A 17,353-nucleotide genomic window follows, 5' to 3' on the forward strand; every position below is an offset into this window, starting at 1 on the left:
AATATCAATTCTGTGAAACTAAAATGCTAATTCAGGATATGATTGTTGATCGCTACCACATAGAAGATAAAACATTGTTTCCTTTGTTTGGCTATATTATACGGTGACTTTAGTAGAGATTCTTGCCCGAACATTGGACGTATGCGAGTTGGTGCAGTACTCACTGATAGATTATTTGAGGTCATCTGGGCTGATACCGATTGAAGTCGCATTTTGCATTAGTTTGCACATTTATTTGCTACTGAGTATTTCGATTGCAATCCTCTTTATTTACAAGACCCACATACAGTATTTCAGATTACTATAATGAAGAGCTCACTCAACATAGTGATATGCTATTACCCAATTAGACGCGCTGAATTTCTAACAAACACAGTCCAATTTGAGGAATACATCCCGTTGGGTTGAGTTATATTGTTGTTATAAATAACGGCAAACTGAACCGCACTCCTTTAATCGCAGGTTGAGGTGTTTCTTAAATCGCTCGATATTACGTAGAAATGCATCAGACAACAGTTCCCCTCCACCGCTGACATGGTTATGATCAACGATGACATAGGCGAAGTTGCCCTGGATCTGTGATAGTCCCATTGGAACTAATGCTAAAGTTCGCAATCAAAGTCACATTACTGACACATATAGAGGAACCGCATACAACAAATACATGAGTGGGTATGATGGTCACCAGGTCATTCAATGTATCACAACGCAGTCAAAGGCGTAAATAAGCGTAATCCCCAACAAATTGGCAAAATACATCCCAGTTAGGATGTACGAGGCTCAGTTGATTAATTCAATGCAGTGTCACAGTTCCAATCTGGAAAACTCTTGAGCAAGCTGCAGCGAATGGTACCAATCATTTTACAATCACTCGTTGACACGATGGTGCCGATGATGGGACACTCAGTTTACTCACAAGCACATGAGTGTATCTCTACATGTTTATTAGCAGATGGGACACATTTGCTGAAAACCATTTTTCTCCCACTGAGCCCTTTATTTCATGTTTGACTTGCGAAGGTAATGTAACCAACGACAACTCAGAAGCAAACAATGTCTGATCCGTGCTTGGTTATCAATGCCTTGGCGATTATCATGGTCTATGTTAGAGAACAGATGTGCTCTGCTCGAGGATGTCTTCCAGACGTATAGTGGAAATGGAAACAATGTCTATTTACTGCCTGGTTGTCAAGACATTGGCTACTAACATGATCTGTAATTGAAAACAAATGTGATTCTGTTCGTGAATGTCTTCGAGAAGTTTTGTGATACTGTTGAACGTCAGTGCTAACTCGACCGCGCACTTCATTTCGTCATCGTGAATGGCCTGGGACGCATTTTAGTATAAAACCAAGGTTGAGCTGGAACACTGACAACGAGCATCACATGTTTATGGAAGGAAAAATCCGTTGTGATATTTCAGTGGCGAGCCAGCTTTACGCCATAGCAACCAATCTTGCAAGCGAAAGGAAACGACCCACTGACCAAAACAATGCAGCAAGGATCTTTTCGCCAACAAGTTTAATGGCTGGGGGGTGATGAAGCCCGTAAGTGTTGGTGGGTTTCGATGAATTGACCATGAGGAATGCATACAAGAATATAATAAAAACAGTGATATAGAGTATGTTTTTGAAGTTGACCTAGATTATACAGATCAACTTTACCGGGACCACAACGTTGATCCTATAGTACCGCAAGCGCTGTTGGTGCCCACGTGTGGCTGTGGGCGTATTAATGTAAAATCATCAATGATTCCTGACGCAAGTATACGGAATGTACTAAGTCTATTCCAAACCGGAGAACTTTGAGCAACTGCGTAGATCAAGTACGTAATTTCCAGTTATATCTGCAATTGGGTATGCATATTATGCGTTTTGAATCATGTAAGATGATGCTTCATAAGAGTTTAGATGGTGGACGGTTGCATCGTTACATAATTTATAAACATAACCAATGCCTTCTCTGTTGTTAACAAAACAGTCGTGGCCATGTTAGTGTTGAACATAAACAAATACTCGCAGGTGACACTTGCTGAATAATTAGATATCAAAGGTTCTGCTTCCTTTTATCTATTGGCACCATGTACAATGGTTAACGGGTGCTTATATGTGCTTCCGCTCTCACGATGATGTGGTAAAAACACAGATGGAATATAATTAATCTTTGGACTAAGTCGATATACATGGAAATTGCTATGTTTAAATACTCAATTGACGGTCTGGTCATTTGCAGCATAGAAGTCTTGAATCAGTTAATGGTGGAAATGTTGTTGAATGAAACGCAATGATTCTAGAACTTTTGCAAGAAAAAGGTTGTTAAAGACTCAGAACGTGACATGCATTGCATCCATCCAACTAAAAAGTGAATCACCCTAACAAAGACCTTTTGCACCCACAACAGAGCAACAACCTGAGCACCGACAACAAATACCTCCGCTCACATGGGAATTAAAAGACTAGTTTTGTACGTCTATATAACCCTCACGACTTTGCGGATCTGTCAAAAAATATTTGAAGGATTGGTTCGCGCGGGTACCAACGCAGACATGAAGCATGTAAGGTTTCTCACAAGCGATGTAATGGGCAGGTACGTTTGGCGTGTTGATGCCTAAATCTACTTTAGATACCATGATGTATATAATGAACAAAATTCGTACACTCATAATGAATTCTGAAGAGCTGTTTCTCGAAATCAGTGCTGCTATGCAGCATCACGTTGCAAACACAACTTAGAGGTTTACCTCGATGCTTAAGATCTCATCAACAAAAGCAGAATATTGTATGACTTTTTTTTACACCAAAACACATATTGTTGTGTGCCAATCACAGTTGGCCTAACATTTGAGCTCGGCCATTTGGGGTCTTCAACTCTTAAATATCATTTGTTATCTTGGCAGCGGGTGATGGGTGAGGTACCTGGAATATGTTTGTTTCCACGGGTGAATGCCAGATTAAAAAATAAATAATGAGATCCGAAGGATAATTATTAGACTCGCCAGACACAGCGACTATTAAGCGAAGTATACTTTTTTACCCAATCTGATTAAATTCAGTTCTACACTTTCCTACGTGTAGTTCTCAGAGCGACCGGGTCATGTTGTGGTGACAAATGTTATAACAATAATCGCTCAGTATATCAGCCAATCAGATGAAGTCTCTTATCGTAGCGTTACGGAGACTGAGCAGTACAGCTGAAGAGCATATGTGTATGCCTATCTGAATCACTTCAAATTTTTAAAAGCCGCATTTCCATTGGCTAACTTAAAAGTCACCAGAAAATGACCCAGGGAGGTCGCTGTCAGATCTATACCCAAGACAGTGAATATTTTATTTTAATCAAATTGCTGTTAGGCGACCTTACGATCATGCAAACAACGTAGCCCACAAATGTAGCCGTATTCCTAAGCGCCAACAACAAATTGCAAACTTGGATTTCTACAGAGTTTGCTTTTCTTTTCATTCATATGTCATTGTTTTTTCAGAGATGTTGGAAGTTAGTTTGTTTTTGGGACTAAACACACAGCCATGTTATCCCCTAAGGAAACGAAGAACGATGTAAGAAGCGTTGCTCCTAGTAAAGTTGAGTTGTCAACATTAGCATTGCTAATGCCTGCACTATTCCTTTCACTGATCATATAATCAGATGTGTTGTCGTTCTGAGTTCTGAAACCATGCCGGTGGTATCGTTTCTAACACTCATCACATCCTCTAAGTCAGACATTACTAATCAATTTCATTACAAGGCAAATAATTATCCAACACGGCATCAGCGTACCAAAACACGTGCTACTGTTGTGTCAAGATTCAAATCAGAGTGTCCGATGATGTTTCGTGTTTTATTTAAGTTGGCAAACAATCAAGTACATCACAAGGTATGGTCGTAAATGCACCGGCGTTAAAACAATGACACAGACAGGCAAATTCCTTTTTATTTTACGCCCAGATAAATTGGCTAGCAAGATGAATAACAGATAAAAGCACAATATTTGTTCAGGATCGTATATGTTCTGCTGTGTTTTCTGATTATTCGCACAGAACATAAAAACAGTAACATAACTTTTGCTCCCAATTGTTACGAATCTATAACCACAAACTAAGTAACAGAAGAAAAGCGAAACCAACATGCTTTGTAAAACTTAAAAATATAATTATCACACGTATACATGAAAATGTGAGACAAATATATATCATCATGAAGTAAATCCAAAATAATCATGAAAGTGCAAAAGAATGAAAAGTTCCAAATAAATTTCAAAACCAAAAATTATGTCAATACAGTCATAAATTCTTGGTATTGGAAATGAGTCTCTTTTGGTGACATTGTTCACTTTTCTTAAGTCAGTGCACATACTGAACGAATTATATGGCTTAGGCAAAATACTAAGAGGCAAACTCCAGTTATTTTTCTTGTTTCAGTAAGGTCATTCTCCAACGAATATTCGATTCGCAGAGGACTGAATCTGTTTAATACGTAATTTATACAAATATGGTTGGAAGGCCCTTTATATGAAATTAAAACCTTGATCATATAGAACAGATTTGAAAAAGGGTAAAGAACTTATTAACTTTGACTATGGCATTAGTCTTAAAACTCTGTCAAGGAATTCCATCTGGTAACATTGTGACACACACATTGTGGATAATAAGCACTGGTTGCCTGACTTGGCCGTAGGTGAAGAATTGACATTGCCCACCATTATTGTGCTAAATGGTTCGTCAAGTGCAAAAACAGGTTGTGAATGAGACTAAAATATATTCTCGTTCAGGTTTCCTAACATTTGATAAGTGTGACAGGACCAACATTATCTTCAGACATCACTTTTCATTTTAGGCCAATAAAAACGTTAAATCTTTTGATAGATTTTACTGATTGGTAAAGAACTAATCAAGGGAGGTCCATGTTCCAGACTAAATCTGCCCTTCTATTCGAATTAGGAACAACAGTTAGATAACTCACAGACCACTCGTTACCTGCGAGTACCTTAGATTGGCTCACTTTTCTCATAAGGACCTACGTTTTAACAAAATAGCAGGTTGGTACCTCTGCAGAATAAGCTTCGCTAATAGCCCTCTGAAACAAACAGGAGATCTAAGGATTTTGTTTCCGTTCAACAAGTAATAGTCGTTTGTCACACTGATTAGAATAATAGATTAATAGTTAAAACAGGAACACAATAATCAATACATTTAGATTGATCAGTTAGAGGAACACAAATGACTTCAACAAAAGTCTGTCCAATACACGTGTCAGTCATCGGAATAATATCCTGATCGACATGATTCACAAGGATTAATCTTGTCACAGTTCTAGTAACTGCACAAGTAGGGCATAAATCATAGATTTCCGTCACAATAGGATCACATAATTTTGTCCAAACAAGGCTTCTCAGCTACAAGTGCATTAACCACAAACATGTCTCCATTTAAGCCATTGCTTAATGATAAATGAACAACCAGAATAGGCACAAAATTCACAGCGCCGATAGTCACTGGTCCTGAAACTAATTTTGATGTTAAATTAATATTATGGAGCGAAACTTGAATGAAACCGGATTCTACTCTCTGAACATAAATACTTTCAGAGCAAACAACCTTCTCAGATAAAGGCAAAGTACCGGACGAAACAGACTCCGACAAGTCCCTGTATCGCAAAATTTTTTAATAGGGATAGGATTGGCCAAATTACTAACAAGTTCAATAGCATCTTTTGGCATGGATGGTTCATAAATCTCCATAATGGAATCATACTGGGGTTTATCTGAGCAACACATGTAATGTTCCCTATATAAGACCATGACCTCTGGGAATCAACATCCCTAGTAACGCTCTTTATTATGTTGCTAAGTGCACTTGGGAAGACATAAGGATTTCTAATCAGTCTTATAGACATTTGATTCTTAAATGTTGTACAGATTGAAATTGGTACGTAATCATTTGAGACTGCGGTGGGTTTTTAAATAACTGAGCTGAGAGATAAACCTTGTGAGTCAAGGAATAGTAGTCAGCTGTACGAGCAGGGTTTTACAAAGTGTATATATGGTGTACATCAAGGTAATTCTCGAGGTCATCTGGACGCAGTTCTTGAAATCCTTGATTAACATGAGTTGCCTTTTTAAAATGCACACTACCTGCCAAATAGTTTTCCTTTATCCCTAGCAAACCCGACATGAGGTTTAGCTACTTTTGCAATTTCAAAACCTCTATCAATATTTCTCAGATACCAACTCGTAACCCTTCAAACCTTATGAGCCTTGTCAATAAGTAGACTCTGCAATAACAAAGCCCAGTGCTCTCTTGACCAATTTTTTAAATCTTGTTCATTTTTCCAAAATGTGTATAATATTGATCTACCTCATTTACTCTAAAATTTTGTGCTAATCTTATATTTTTGGTAACATCATTTATGACTGTATGTCGCAATATACCCCACGTGATAGATCTTACTACTCAGTCTAATGTTTTCATATACCTATTAATATGACCTAACTCATTCAATATGAATAAATTTAATTCTTTTAAGATACCATCTAGCAGACGTATCCAACAGAAATAAGTCGGAACCTCGTAAACATATCACTTAATAATCTATTGTTTGTAACAGTCAAGATGTATGTAAGAGTCTATTGATAGATCCTATGCAATGTTACGGCCTTCTATATCTTAAAATTGAACCTATATGGGGTAATCACTACAATTCATGTTCATCAAATATGGTTACGAAAATAAACAAAATACGTGTGTATATAACGTGAGACAAAGACAGAGAGAGTGGACGTGAAAAGGTTAGAGAAGTACCTGGCACAACTAATACTTTGAAGGATCTAAATCGACCAATCATTTTCAGGAACTCTTTTTGAATGTCTCTAATCATCCAGATCCTTCCTTTTAAGACAGCTGAAACAAACACCCACAAAAGAATTGTCACTGAAACAAACACCCACAGTAGAAGCGTCACTGGAAAACCACATACAGTAGAAGTGTCTCTGAAACAAACAAATACAGTAGAAGTGTAACTCTCAGTTTCTTTGCTTACTACATTGGAGATACAAGCAATTCGGATGAACGGGGGTTCAGATAAGTGAATCCAACTTATTACAACTCCTCTTGTTTGGGATAGGTGTATTTGGCTTGCATTTGTATATCATTCGAATGAAAGTGGTTTCAAATAATTTAGATTCTACTGTAGATATCTTGTTGACTCTTGTCCTAATAATGCATAAAATGTTGCATATTTGTATTTTCTTTGATTTCCTTTTCGAACCTGAAATGTATGTCAAAAACCGTGATTCTATAAAATAAGAAGTATCATAAAATTAAGTATTCATTCAAATTTAAAACTGGAACAAAACACACAGGAGTAGATATGTATTTTATTTTATGAGCATAGAAGACTTATTTCCAATTTATAAACTTAAATTTCATCTCGTTTACGATACATAATTTAGACCTTGACCTTTGACCTAACTCCCTAGATACTCTAGATGTCTGCAGTTAAGCAGACCTTGAATGTAAGTTTACCCCAGAAACAGGCCATCTACTTGCTCCCACATTTTACCCAGGCAAATTGCCAGACAAAAGAAAATACTACCTGCTTTAATGTATATATATATATATATATATATATATATATATATATATATATATATATATATATATATATATATATATATATATATATATATATATATATATATATATATATATATATATATATATATATATACATAATAAGATAGGGAAACAGCGTCATATGCATTAGATAGTTACAAAGTAATCAATTCAATTAACTCAATCAAGACAAAACAACATGACAATTCTAGCATATTTGAAACAAGAAACGCAATATTCTGAACTTGAATTGGCGCGTAAGTTCTCCAAACGCTTGTACGAACACGTGAAATCTTCATTAAAGGAGCCATTGTAAGAGCTATAGGAATTCATTGTCTGAGTTCGATGCCACAGTCCTCAATCAGAAGATCATGACTGAAACAGCTGGAGAAGTATTATTTGTCCTATAATCAAGGACAAGATCGGTCCAAACAATGGCCTATTGTAGTGATTTATTATTCTCAAACAGGTGGCGCATAGTGTCCGGTTCATCATAGGTTTGCCTGCCTCATATGTCGGTTCGATAGGAAGTTCACTAAAATTCGGCAATGTACTACTCAAATAATACTTTGTACATGTTAGTCTGTTCCAAAATGTCATTTGCGAAGGGAAGACGAGCTTCCTATTGACCCAGACTGGGCTATTCCAAGCTGTCATATGCGTGGGTGGGTAGGGGGCACGAGATTCCTATGTTGACCAAGACTGTGTTCTTTCCCAACTGTCATTTGTGAGGGGCACCCGAATTCCTGCTGACCGACACTGAAGGGAAAAGTGGATAAAAGTAATACGATGTGTAAAACAGATACAACAACAATAATGAAATGGGTTCCATGCGAATTGGCTGTTGTCTGTTGCATTCACTTCACACCAAAGGATTACGTTAACGAAATAAAAAATGGTTCGTCAGAGATAAATATTTTGAAGTTAATCTTTTATTATCTATAGAATTGTTTCACGAGACGCGTACTTATTATTGCTGGCCATTGTAAACTCATAGATTCCATTAATGTTTTCAACCTCAAACAGTCAGTTAACCAACCCACCCATAAACATGGTCACATTTTAGACTGGATTCTTCATAGACCTGATGATAACATTCTACGGTCCTCCCTGGTATAACATGACCTTGCGTCAGATCACCTCTGCATTATATGCCATCTTGTCGTATCAGTCCCTAATCCTCCACCTTTATCTGCTACTAACAGAAATCTCCATATGATAAATAGAACCAAACTAATGCACGACATCCAAGCAAACCTAACAACTTGCTTACCTCCCTCAGCAGAACAACTCGATAACTGCCTGCGTTCATTGCTCGACAAACATGACCAGACAACAAGTGCAAAATATCAATTCAAAAGTGTTCTCCATTGTATAGCAGTGTTAGGGACCAGCTTCGCACTGCTAAAAGAGGCCGCCGTAAAGCTGAGTGGCTCTGGCTTTCCACCAGTTTCACTATTCATAAGCAAATATATGAAGCCGCTAAGGAGAATGTCACAAATATAGTCCATGCAGCGAAATCAGCCCACTACACTTGTAAGATCATGGAAAGTTCCAGCTGCAAAGAGTTTTTCGAGATTACTAACAAGCTATTGTCAAGGAACAAATCTACACCACTTCCAACTACCTTCTCTCCAGTCGACCTTCCAGACATGTTTGCAAATTTCTTCCGTGACAAAGTACATTTCATTAGAGATAAGCTTGACGCTACAATTTCAGTTGACTCGTCGTCACCATACAGTTGGGATACAGAATTTGAGCGGCAACCGTTAGCAGCATTTGAACCTGTCTATATGCATTTCGTTCGTACAGTCCTGATGAAGAGTGCTCCAAAGTCATGTGAACTTGATCCAATTCCAACATCACTGCTGCTTGAGTGCTTAGATCCAGTATTGCCTTCACTAACTGATGCTATTAATATCTCTCTCTCATCCGGGGAATTCCCATCATTTTTCAAAACCGTCATTGTAAAACCTCTGCTGAAGAAACCAACATTAGACCAGAACGATTTAGAGAACTACCGCCCAGCTTTTAATCTCCCATTCATATAAAAAATCTTAGAAAAGGTTGTTCTATCCAAGCTTGTATCTCGTCTGAATTCAAACAGTCTTTTTAACAATGCACAATCTGCATATCGCCCTTGCCACCTTACTGAAATTACTATTTTAATTGTAGTTAATGACATTCTTTCCGCGTTGGATAGCGGAAAGATTACAGTCCTCACCCTCCTTTATTTGTCTGCAGCATTTGACACAATAGACCATGATATATTCTTTCCCCCTTCTCCATCATGTATTTGGCATTCATGATACAGCCTTAATGTGGTTCAAGTCCTATTTGGTGAACAGTACACAAATTGTATCTGCAAATGGAATACACTCCATCCCAGTTGATCTATGTTGTGTTGTTCCACAAGGTTCTGAGGGGTCTGTTCTTGGACATGTTCTCTTCATTCTGTACACTCAGTCGCTCTCAAGTGTCATAGACCATCATCATCCAGTGTCCCACAAATTTTACGCTGATGACACCCAAATATACAAATCTGGCCACCCAACTGATGTTGACGCTACCATCCAAGGTGTAGAAAGGTGCATTTCTGATGTGAAATCATGGATGACATGTTGTTGTTGTTGTTGTTGTTCTAGGGTTTAACGCCATTTTTCAGCACAAGATAGGCCATATATGGCGGCCAGTATAACTGGTGGAGGAAGAACCCTGGAAAACCCAGGAAAGAACCACCGACCCACGAGAAGCTACTGGCAGGTTTTCCCACGTACCCACGTTAGCCGAGCCTTGGACTCGAACATACGCAGACAGAGGTGAGATGGCAGTGATCCGGAACGGTGAGCGCTTTAGACCACTCTGCCACTCGGGGCCCCCATGGATGACATGTAACAAGCTGCAGATGAATGATGAAAAAACTGAGGCCATTCTGATCACAGCACAAAGACGTTCTCATTCACATCCTTTACCTCAAACAATGAATATCAACAACACCACCATTAAATTCACACAATCAGTACAAAACCTATGTGTTACTCTGGACAGTACTCTCATATTGCACCAATTTGTCATGAACATATGCAAGGCTGCAGATATTGAGCTGAGACGTATCAGGTTTATTCGCAAATATCTTTCAGTTGATGCCACTAAAACACTTGTGTGTCCGTTAGTACTTTCATGACTGGACTATTGTAACTCAATTATGTCAGGTTCATCTCAATATCTGCTGCAGAAACTTGAAAAAGTTCAAAACACAGCTGCTCGGATCATACTTAGAGTACCACGATCAGAGCACACCTTCCCGCTGCTATGTACCCTACACTGGCTATCCATTCGATCCAGAATCAAACACAAAATTTGTTCTCTGTGCTACGTTTCACTGTCGGACTCTAGTCCATGATACCTATCCGACCACACCCATGTGTACACACCAGCAAGATACTTACGCTCCTCTTCTGACAATCGTATACTCATTATTCCCACTATGAAAACAAAGTCATATGGACAGCGTTCTTTTGCATACCATGTCCAGCAACGTGGAATGAATTGCCCACTGAACTTAGACACAAAGTGCTCTCAAAAATCTCTTATTTCGACTGCAAGAACAAACTTAAAGACCTAATAATATTTCCTATCTTAAGTATTTTCAGCATGTTTTTTATATTTTCTAATTTCATGGTGTTTGTTTTTGTAATCATATCATTATATGTTTTTTATCTTATAGGTGTTGTCTAATGTTGTAAAGCGCTTAGAGCTTCTAAAGATTAGGCGCTATGCAAAGTCCTCTTTATTATTATTATTATTATTATTATTATTATTATTATTATTATGTGCAGACTGCAAGCTGTTGAATGAGTTGGGTGGGGTATTTTCGCTTTCCCAACCTTCAGCAATACTGAGCACACTTTTTTGACATATTTTGGCATACAATCGGATGAAACGAGTAGTTAAAATAATGCATGAATGGCACAGACTACATTTCGGTATTAATCGGTGTATGTTCAAAGAGTTAAGTTAAACGTATACGTTAACCCTATTATACTGCGAATGCTGGTAATGTTCAATACACCATTTTTATATTTTGAAATTCATTTCCTTTTGAAATATTGAACAGTGTATCAAGTTAGCATATTGTATTAAATACTTCTGTGCATATGTGTAAAACCTTGTATCACTAAACCCTAACTAGTAATCATGCTAGATTCTAAGTAAACATTTAGTAATTAAATCGCTTTGTTAAGATTTGTATCTGCTCTTCATCAAAGCTTGCTTAGATTTTTAAATGAAACTGTATTTTCGTTGCGTTCACGCACAAATCCAAGCTAAGAAAAGATTAATTTGTTCAGCCGTTCCAGTTGTTTTCCCTACACAAAACCTAAGTCAACATCAAAGCTAGGAAGAGATGGTAGAGCTAGAATAAGGGATGATACAAAAGTACATCTGAAGAAAGTTGTATCGAAGATATTTATACAGAGTTCTTGCACGAATATGATTCCCAGGAAATGATAATAGAAATAATCAAATGTAACAAGTCTTGACTGATGATTTGAAAGTAAAGACATTATGACACAAACAATCAAAACTCCTACGTTGAGTATTGAGCATTTTTCTATATGTCAAGCTAGCTTCACATTTCTATAAAGGTTTAGAGACCTGCGTGAAGTTCCATTTTGTGTGAATATACCTGCTCTCTCAGCATACTACCTAAATTACATGTACCACAATATAATTGGGGTGACGGTGCAGAAATACGTTTAATGCGATTAGTGAATATCTGAATATATGCAACAAATTTTAAACTTTCGAGAATGTTTCAGTGTCTGAGTCTACAATGAAAAATATTGCCTACCCATGGATTTTATTTATGGCCAAAAATAATGATGTCTGTGTAATATACGGCCTCACAAAGTAAAGTTCGTTATATACCCGATCGGATTGTAAGACAACTCTAATTAGTGTGGATGCAGCGAAATGTCCAATAAAAAAACAATAAGAATATGTGAGCGCAAGAAGCTTCATTTTCAACATATGATAATTGTTTCACAGCTTCGTTGTTGATAGAATGAACACCAGGTGGACTTATGTGCTTTACTTCTTCAGCATGTGTTGGGTCAACAAGTGATAGGCTGGTAGTGGAACCATTTAATTAATCAGTTATTGTGATCGCAGACTTTATTAACACTAATAACTTGTTTTTTTTTACACGCAAACCATTTTTTTAAAAATAGATAAAAGTTGTTTGAAATTCCGAAAGGTGTCCAGTAAAAGGGTGCTTTTTGAAAGAGTCTTTGGTCTTGCTAAAAGGTTTCAAAATCCTAATAAATTCTCTTTCAATCACAGATTTTTTTTTTACCATCGATTGCTTCTTATTCTGTAATTTCAGGTCCGTCATTGTGTATACAAGTGTTATGGTGTTGATGGTATAAATAACAATAGCCAAAGATCACACAAGTTGTTTTTGTTCTGGCTATCTGGATATTACCATATCCTTGTCGTTTTTGTCTTTTTTGGTGGGTGGTTCTGCTTCCAAGATATCTTCCCATTCCATTTCCAAAGAGTGTCTATCATTCAGACTGGAAGAAGAGTCTTCCGTAATTTCTAATAGTCTAGAATTATTTTTCTCAAGCTGTTGATTTCTAAAGTATGGTCGAATTGTGCATGCAAGATCATGTTCATTTTCTCGGTTAGAGCTTCTGCAAACTGACGTTCCACACGCAGTTCACGGGATTTTATAGGGTGGAAATGTCTCTCCTTGCTACCTAGGTCTGGAGTGAAATTAAAAGCACACAAAGCGTAGCCTCGTGCACAAGCGTCGTACAAACTGACGTTGCTGGTGTTGGTCCCTTAATGTCCTGTGGCTTCGTACAGGAACAAGTACGATCTCATGTAATTCTTCTCGGTAAACGTAGGTTCAAAGGGTCTGGTACACAAGATCTTGCCATCGCAACAAACTTCAGTCTTAGACACTATGTAGTGCTTAAACTAGAAAACTTTGACAGTGACGGCTCCATTGAGGACTTCATTCCTGATGATACCAATATTTGGGTAACTCTGCTTGGAACATGTAATCATCGATCTTGGAACGGAGTCCAGCTGCAATGGTGAAGGTTTTCACTTCCAACGTCGTATCAGATACTTGGTGATCGCTATGATCAAAGTGGGACTGATGTCGTTACCCACGATAGGTTACCCACGAGCTGGTTTCTTTGATGACGGTTTTGTACTTGTTTGCATTGGCCATCAAATGTAAAACGGTACCATTCTGATTCAGTCTCAGGCGGATATCCACACCGTTCAGCAAATACTTTTCTTGCAACTACATATCTAAATGCAAACGATCCAGAAGTTCTAAACTAAGTCTTTGCAGGATTTTCATTCAACAGTTGTTAAGGCCCACAAGTACAAATCCACGTCGCTGAACAAGGAATGCATGAAATCGTTAACGAGAGCTACGCTAGCATCGGTCCCTGCACGATGTCGTCCGTTGTGATCACTCTGATTTCAAGTACAAGTTACTGCTATTCAGATCGATGTATTCTTCAGTCTCTCTTTTGATTTCAAATTCCATGGAGGCTGATGCTGTTAATGAAGAGACGAAATGAAATGCTACCCATTGGGATTCTTGCATCGTCATCATCGTGGATGGCATGGCAAACAGATCCATTTCCGACTTGAAACATTCGCAAGACTCTCGATGCATCATTTTCTTTATTTTATCTCTCTGTGTTTTTTCAATAATCAAAAACGTGTAAGTCTCGTATGGTTCTTCTTCACAATGCTCTAGGTGCATATTGTTTTCTTTTTAATAAACAAAAACATCTAATTCTTTTACGATTTTTATTTTCTATGTCTTGTGAATTCCTCTGGAGGGGTGTCTTCGTCGTCTCTTTCTGCCTTGTCCTTGCTGTGGCGTCAGGGAAGCAGGAATGCATGACTGATCAGCCTCGAGTGTATTTATAGGAGTTACTCGTAGGCGCAAAATGTCTTTGTTTGAAGCAAAACATTTATGCCTGATCTCAATAAGGCTTCTTTGGGATTCTTCCAAGGCCTGCAACATTCGTTTAACCATCAGCTTCAAAATGGGGGCCACAGAACGAAACGCAAATTTCAGCATACCTCCTAAACCGTGTTATCGTTGTCGAGCGAATCCTCGGTACACAGTATAAATGCCTTACTAGCCGTTAGAGAATCGTTTTCGTAAATGGAGTTTCAACGTGACTTTCCCTTTGGAGAATGCAATATTTTGTCCAATATCCACTTTTATACTAATGTATGAAACTGTCGAAATACGCCTTACTGACGGTCAAATAATGAGGATGTACAAATTCGCCGTGAACGTGATAGATGGTTCCACCTTCCTCGTCATTCGTTGTGGCATAATTCAATTTGAAAGGAATGACTCACAGAAACGTTGTGATTGTGTATCCAACCACGCTGTACTCCACCACATCAGAGTACACAAAGATCAAATTTAATCCATGGTTCCGTTCTACAGGGTAACGAACAAACTTCGAAATATTCAATTTGTTTGTGTTGGGTACTGAGTGGTACCTTGATCATCTTGAGGTCTCCAACCAAAATGTCAAACAATATGTAATGGGCAACGTTTGCCATCCGAGAATTTCATCAACAGGCGAAGAGTCACTTTATGATACTCAATGGAGACACTTCGTTTCCTTTTGTCTAAGGCTTTGCCACACAACGCATTGAATTCGGAAGCAATCGTGTCCACCAGATGTTGACCGTTAAAATACTAGATAGCAGTAATTTTCGTTATTTAGATGTACCGTGCAGTATCGTGTGACATTGGTCGTTTCAAAGAGGAATCTACAGTTTCATTTTCATTCAAGTATTATTGTACTTGGTCGTTCATAACTTCGACCTCGAAAGTGTTTTTGTTTTCAGTCATGTTTTTTAATTGTGTAGGGTGAACCATTTCGACAAAAGTCACTTTCCAAAGGGCTTCGTAATTGAATTGAGATAATTTGGCCGTGAAAAAGTACAAAGTATTGTGTTGAGAAACATCCATGGAATTGTCACTGGGTAAAGTTAAGTAAAATTAGCTATTGGTAATTCCAGAGTTCTGCTGTCCGTGTGGTCACTAGAGGTCAGAGGAGTGTCCAAAAAAGGTTTGTTATTGTTGTGGAGGTGGTGACTTTTGGGACGGTGACAGGAGCTGGACGCAGACTCAAGATCTTATTGTTAGAGTACTTTAGTGAAGGATTGGGGAGAAGGTAACCGATGGAACTGCTCAGTAAAATTGTCCACAATTGTTTTTCTGGTTGGTGCAAACTCACGTTGGCGATGGCATCACCAATAACACAATACAGAACAAAGATTTAGTAGAAAAAGATGATTTGGGTTTCTTTTGTAGATCTTGCAGAAACATACTTGGAGAAGGAGTTGTCACTGTTGTTGTTGAGGTTGTATTGAACGTCCAGATGGTGACTTCTTTTATAGGCGATGACTTGCGAAGCGTTGATCCGAGAATCAAGACTGGGAGTATCTTATTTCCAACGCATTTTGACTTCTTTGACACATGGAATTTCCCACTTTAACGGTTCTATGATCTAGAATGGTTTCGATGTCGACCACTTGTTCTTTCTTGGTTATTCATTGTAACCCGAGCAAGTAAAACGTTCCTCTTTTATATTTCCCCGATCATGTTTTCCAGTTGATAGAAGGTAGGATGACGGCCACGTCTTAGTCCAATAACATGAACCAATTCGATGGTCTAGTTGAGGTAAGTAACTTTAGTCGAAAGTACGTTTGGTTTTGCAATTGCGCATCCAACCTCCCGCCGTCAACACTCCACCTTTCTTATAGACAACCACAGTCTGGGACGTACCAAGCAGACGCTCAAAGACTATCACTTCATTGTCGGGAGTCACTTCTTCGATGGCAGATCAAAGGTTCTGATGGTAAGATTGGTTGTGCGCTTTGACCATGTGCGTTAAGTCTTCGATGTACTTGAGGGTGTGTTGATGCGTAAAATATTTCTACATATGTTCTTTCAAGTTGCGTTAAAATCATCGCACGATGCTGGCTTTGCTTTCTGGATTCTCGGTGGTAAAAAATGAAGTGTCATGTTTTTTCCTTTCTTTTTGGAAAGCTTGGTTCAGAAATTCGATGCCTTTGTCGGTGTGTAATCGAAGAGAGTGACGGATATTCTATTTCAACACACGTTTGAGGGCACGCACTAACTCACTGCTCGATTTTGAATCCACTGTCACGACCCAGGCGTATTTGGAAAAGACGTCGGTGACACAAAACAAATATACGGAACCAATATTATAGGTGGCCAAATGAGAGATGTCGGCATAATCGGCTTGCCATTGATGATCGATACCCTACATTTGGCTGGGACTGCTCCATCATTTTGTCGAATGGGTTTGCGTAAGGTGTGCGTGGCTTTTCTTGTAACCATCTGAGGTAAACGAACACTTTTCAGTCGGGTTTTGATTGAACGGTATAATTGCTGAACACATCCTTGATCATATTAAGTGCTTGCTAACAAATTCTCTGTTAGGACTTCAATAAGTCACCAACGCTTCACGGATGATACTCTGGCTGGGGTGAGGTAGTGGTTTGGAAAAGGCTTTACGCGTCCGACGTGCCAAGGTAGTAGAAGTCGACGGTAGTGGTGGTGGTGGTAATGGGATGGCTTTTGTCTTGCTTTCCTTTTTCACCTTTGGTTTGCCTTCATTCTCTTTCAATTCTGTCTAAGGAGTAGTGGACGTCAT

At 38.4% G+C, this 17,353-nt stretch overlaps 1 protein-coding gene across 1 annotated transcript in view; it reads right to left on the reverse strand.

Moving 5' to 3' along the window:
• Window positions 1-17,353, reverse strand: part of LOC149777224 (uncharacterized) — a 55,568-nt gene that overhangs the window by 25,396 nt on the left and 12,819 nt on the right. The window contains exon 2 of the mRNA XM_089941964.1: window positions 6,795-6,982. Coding sequence (XP_089798090.1) covers window positions 6,795-6,870 — 76 coding nt within the window. The 5' untranslated portion in view covers window positions 6,871-6,982. The remainder of the gene's footprint in view (window positions 1-6,794; window positions 6,983-17,353) is intronic.

Source organism: Sinohyriopsis cumingii, chromosome 18 (genome assembly GCF_028554795.1).
Source record: "Sinohyriopsis cumingii isolate HCF-2022 chromosome 18, ASM2855479v2, whole genome shotgun sequence".
NCBI lineage: Eukaryota > Metazoa > Mollusca > Bivalvia > Unionida > Unionidae > Sinohyriopsis > Sinohyriopsis cumingii.